The following is a 5,543-nucleotide window of genomic DNA, read 5'->3' as shown; positions in this document are numbered from 1 at the left end:
CATCCGTGCCGCTTCAATGACGGCCCAGCCTGCACGGCATCAGAGGGGCCCACCAAAATGTTATCGTTGACGACCGCTGCTGTAGTCTTTGTTATGGAGTTGACCGTAAAAAGTTTATTGCTGATGTTCAACATCTTGTACATCCAAATCATGCCCCCCCCCCCCTCTTAATCTCCGCACCTCCAGCGTGAACATGTTTAGATTTAGTAACCTCGTCTCATAGCTTCGGTCCTCCATCCCCTTAATGCGTTTGGTTGCCCTTCTCTGGACTCTCTCCAGCTCAAGGACATTCCATAAACTATTTGGAAATGATGTTACCTTTCTAAGATCCTCCCCAATTTACCATCACTCTGCACTAAATATTTCTTGTGTGTTTTAAGTGTCTGATGCACAATAAAAATGTTAGCAACTGTCAAAATTAAACAGACAAAAACATTTTATTCCACAAGCAGACCTGTGGCCTTTTTATTATATAGAGTGTAAAATGCAGTTGTCAGGTAAGACATTTCTCTGTAACATACTCAATATTATCCAATCGTGATTTTTTTTTTTAATAGTTAAACAATTTTTAGGCATAAAAGGAAAAAACAAAACCAAAAAGTAAAAGTCAGCCCCCTTTTTTCCAAAAAACGGAATGTTCCCATGGATTAAATTTTTTAATTCACACACAAAAAAAATAAAAATAGCTTGTATTCCGTTTAAAAAGAAAAAAAAAAAAATACAGGTCATCTGTACATGACAAAAAATTAAAAACTACAAACATTCAAAATCATATCCCTTTTATTAAATCAAAAGTATTTTTTTAGCACATACTGTGGTTAATACTAGAATTTATTTTCTATGATAAATTTGACAATTAGATATGAAAATATTTAAAACAAAAACACAAAAAACAAACCCTGGAGTTAAAAAATAGTTATAATGATTCTTTTTTAAACTTCTGCATACTGTTAAATGTTCCACAGTGTTTACATTAAAGATTTCAACAGCTGAATTCTTTCATATTAAAAATAATAGTATTTTTTTTTCTGACAGCACAAAAAAAAAAAGAAAAAAAAAAGGTAATTTTCTTATCGTTTGGAGGCCTGATGTACATAGGCAACTGAATAATTGATAAACATTGCTTTATAAAATACACCCCTCCTCTGCCAGAGGGAGTTGAGTTACATTGCACTGCGATGCATAGCAATTCCCTTTGGAAGAAGAGGAGTTAACAATCATTTTTTTTATATTAACCCTTCAAAACCCTGGTTATTATACAAACAAAGCCTACAAAATATGGCCCTGCTCCCCCCTCCCTTTATAACCCCTACACGCAATACTTGTCTCAAGAAATAGATTCATATATTCACTTTTCAGAATGAACAATCATTTCCAAGTAACAGATTGATAATTCTCTTTAAAAAATATAACAAAAAACAATGCAATAAAATCAAATACAGTCATAATAATACCAGAGAAAATTAGACGTAAAACATTTAAAGAATTTACAGTTAAGAATATTTAAATACACATTTAAAAATTTTTAGAGGTGGTATACACTTTTTAATCAATAAATTTTTGTTTCACTTTTATGATAAGACCTCCAAGCTGCACTGTCCAATAGACAAAATGCTACACCGAAAAAAAAAAAAAAAATGAGACAAATATTTTGTAATATCAGCACCAAGGGGGGGCAGGGGTACACAGTGGAGGAATATAAATTTACATACAATTTTTTTTTTTTTGGTTGAATTTTTTTTCTTCAATGTAATCGGTTCCAAAAAGAATTCATGTTAACACTTTTTTTTTTCAAGGGTAGCAAACAAAAATGCAAAGAAAAAAACAAAAAAAAAACCCAGCACATGTAAATCTTTAGTTTTATTATAGAATCCTGATTCTTAGCAAAGTTCAGTATAGATTTAACTCTAGGACTAGTGTTGTAAAAACAAAGAAGTCTTCCTCAAACGCTGTCAAATCTATGTACGTGTTACAAATTAAGGTTCTTCTCCTGCCATGATTCCAAAGGGAGAAAAAATCAACTGGACAATTGTTCTACTGCTCCTGCAAAACAAGAAAAAAACTGCGTGAAAATGAGGAATAAAATCATCTTTTATTATATAAAAATAAACGTAAAGTCAATCTTCCAAAAAATTTTGTGACGATACAAAAATCATCATTGAGGATGAAGACACAAATGATAAAATCTCTGCAACAAACATACACTATACTAAACATACACTATACTTACTTAAAAAAAAGCAAAAATGTAATATAAAAATAGGACGTATCTATTAAAACTACTTTTTAAACTGAATTACGAAGTACTCAAAGAAAAGAAAATGCCGTGCCTGATTTAAGAGAAGCTAGAAAATTAAATGAAAAATGTAAAAGGCAAAAACTTAGGGAGAAATTATTTTAACAGTATTCTTTTTTTGATGTCTCTGTTAATCAACTAACTGGCATGTTTCTCTTATTTTTTTTATATTTAAGGCTCATTCACAACCAGCAGCGTTGCCCAACACAAGTACAAGGCAAACAGCCTGGCTTTCAATGGTTTCAGTACACTAATGCGATGCAAAATAAAGTTTGTGCTATGCATTGCGACTTGCCGTAGCACATTGCAGGAAAGAAAAGGAATATAATTGTTAAAAAAATGAAATGTACACCATACTGGGAACAAACTATTAATATAAACAAAAAGTTTTTGATAATGTAGAAAAATATCTGTGGTTCTGTGCAAAAAAAAAAAAAAAAAAAAGGCATACCATACAGGGAACAAGCTATTAATATAAAATGTTTTTGATACTGTAGAAGAAAAACATTTGTGATTCTGTGCAAAAAAAATGCATTTCATACTGGGAACAAGGGAATAATATAAGTTTTTGATAATGTAAAAAAAAAAATTGATGTGGTTCTGTGCAAATAAAATGCACTCCATACTGGGAACAAGCTATTAATATAAAAGTTTCTGATAATTTAGAAGAAAAAAAATGTGGTTCTGTGCAAAAAAAATGCACACCATACTGGGAACAAGCTATTAATATAAATAAAAAGTTTTTGATAATGTAGATTGAAGAAAAAAATTATTTATATGGTTCTGTCCAACCGAAAAATTGCTCCAGAACACAATTTATAAAACAGAAGCTTAAAAATATAGGCGATATATTCAACATAACAGTTTCAGTTGCCAAATGGCCCGGCCCTTCAGAACTCGGGATGTCAGAAATGTCTTACTGTAAATATTACTGATTGGAAATACTAATATATTATATAACAAACCAACTAGACAATAAAAACTGGCTGTCTTGTGGTTTGTTTTTTTTAAAGAAAAATGAATAACCGCCCTTCAGGCTTTTTGAGTCATTTAGTGAGCAGTATTAATTTATGGGCCGAGTGTTATTTAAAAAAAAATTAAAAAGTCCCATCAGGCAGATGGGACAAGCGTCAAGCCGTCACTTCTGCCAGACAGCTCGGTCTGCATGGAAATGTGGAAAGCAACAACATTTATCCTCTCCTCAATACTTTCATGACAGGTAGTAACCCCAAACAGTATCAGAATAGAACATTGTAGCAACTGTGGTCCTGTAACTGGCAAGTGGGGTCTCAATATTACACTTCCAAAATAAGATTTGTTTTCTAAATGAGAAGTTGAGCTTTCCTACCCACCTCCCTTCAACAAAACAAATGCTTGCCCTAACTGTGATGGGAGACGGGGCACAGGATTCCACCAAAACCAAACCCATGCCTCTTTTTTATTTCCTCGACTCTGGGAAATAAGCTGGAACCTGGTTGTTTGGGGGCTACAGACACTTCCTCTTAGAACACTATTCTTCCCTAAACAGACTTTCGCAGGGACACAAAGGGTTTTACCTGGCTGTGGGCTTGCCCCTGGCCCAGTGACTGTCCGTAATATGCAGCCTGTTGTCTGTAATACTCAGCCCATGCCATCGTGTAATCTGGTTGGGAGCTTGGCTGTGAAGTGGCGCTGGCAGCCTGGGCTGAAATAGACAGGAAAAAGGAAATAAGTACTAAGTATCAACAGCAGGAGAGCTTAGGGATAGAGCCAGGAAGAAGCACACAGTCTAAAGATTGCGGATTGATCTCCATACAGGACGGTGTCCAGATGAATGCATTTAGTCCAGGTTAGAGCAGCACATGGCAATAGTGATAAGGAAACTCACTCTGCTTCTTGTAATACTCCTCCCATGCCTTGCTGTAGTCTGGCTGCGCGTTCTGCTGCTGGCTCTGTTGACCTGAGAACAGAATGAAAAAAATAAATAAGGGAATAAGCTGATGCAAGTAATGGATTCATCCTAAGTGCTTCTAGCCATGTATCACTTAATAGTAAGTAAGCCATGGAACACAAAATAGCAAGTTAAGGACACCCCACAGCTTTCAGGGTCAGTCCACCAAAACTCATTTCATATTCTAGGTCCATGCTGATGAGGTTACTCATACCGGTAGTTATATGTGTGGTGATAATATCCTTCTGTGGTTACTGCTGCTTTGTCTTAGAATCTGAAGAAAGAATCCAACAAGGATAGTGCGCAGGCAAGTCTGGGAAGAGTCTCCATATGATGGTGTCTCTAATTTGCCACATTCAAAGAAAACTGGGATCATTTCTAGGTGCACTAATCCTTTACAAAGCTACCGTGCCATTAATAAATACAGCTTTGCATTCCACAAATGGCTGTTATTGGGGTACCTGCTGGCCAGTGAATCCGGGAACTGTCAATGATGTACACCCAGGTGTCAGCACATCCCAGAGGTCTTAGGTCACAACTCAAAGGGTACTATGCATTCTCAGGCCAGAAGCTTGGGGCTTAGGGACCGAGCACTAAGAACGTAGTTACTCTGCATAATGCAACAGTAATGAACGATGTTATTGAAGTAGATCACATCATGGCTCTACATGTGTGTGGCTATAGACAGATTGATCCTTGATTTAAAAAAAGGATCATTCTGTCCTTATCTGTCTCGACATATTGTTCTCATTGGGCAGAATCCCTGTATCCCTGTTTTTGTTTGGAGCTTTGATTCCAAGAGTCGAATTTAAGCGATGCCCTCTATTTTTGGTTCAATGGTTTACTCTATTACTACTTTAATGCTATTGATATGATTCCATTTATGTCTTCCAGGGTTGATCATTCCCAAATATTATATTTTATCATATGTAATTCCTACATTATTTTCTGCTTTCTTTGTCTATACCTTTGTAGTTATTCAAGTATAGTTTCTGTTTTATTGTAATCTCTATTTGAAACTAAAAAACTTTGTGGAAAAGAAAACAAAAAAAACCCAAAACCAAGCCCCCATTGCCAACCTCCTCCAACCCTACTTTCTTCCCAAGTATTAGCCACTAGGGAAAAGATTTTGAAAGCCTCAATGTTGGTCAATGTAGTGTGCGAGTGAGTGTGTGTGCGCGATGGCTATTACACAAAAACGTAATTAGAAACTATGAACGAATGCCCCACCTCATATTGATTGTTAAGTCACATTTCTTCATTCATTTGAGATTAACGTTTAAAAGGCAATGACTGTCTGGAATTTTCAAACATATA

At 35.3% G+C, this 5,543-nt stretch overlaps 1 protein-coding gene across 1 annotated transcript in view; it reads right to left on the bottom strand.

Moving 5' to 3' along the window:
• Window positions 1–1,526: 1,526 nt before the first annotated feature.
• FUBP3 (far upstream element binding protein 3) overlaps window positions 1,527–5,543 on the bottom strand; it is a 69,765-nt gene continuing 65,748 nt past the window's right edge. Inside the window, exons 17-19 of the mRNA XM_018558544.1 lie at window positions 4,164–4,235; window positions 3,853–3,980; window positions 1,527–2,043 (exon numbers count right to left, since the gene is read on the bottom strand). Of these exons, the coding sequence (XP_018414046.1) occupies window positions 2,035–2,043; window positions 3,853–3,980; window positions 4,164–4,235 (209 nt within the window). The 3' untranslated portion in view covers window positions 1,527–2,034. The remainder of the gene's footprint in view (window positions 2,044–3,852; window positions 3,981–4,163; window positions 4,236–5,543) is intronic.

The sequence above is a fragment of the Nanorana parkeri genome, unplaced genomic scaffold (assembly GCF_000935625.1).
Source record: "Nanorana parkeri isolate BGI_ZX_2015 unplaced genomic scaffold, ASM93562v1 scaffold345, whole genome shotgun sequence".
In the NCBI taxonomy this organism is placed as follows: Eukaryota; Metazoa; Chordata; class Amphibia; order Anura; family Dicroglossidae; genus Nanorana; species Nanorana parkeri.
The sequence above is the reverse complement of the archived record's forward strand: the minus strand, read 5'-3'. Positions and strand labels throughout refer to the sequence as shown.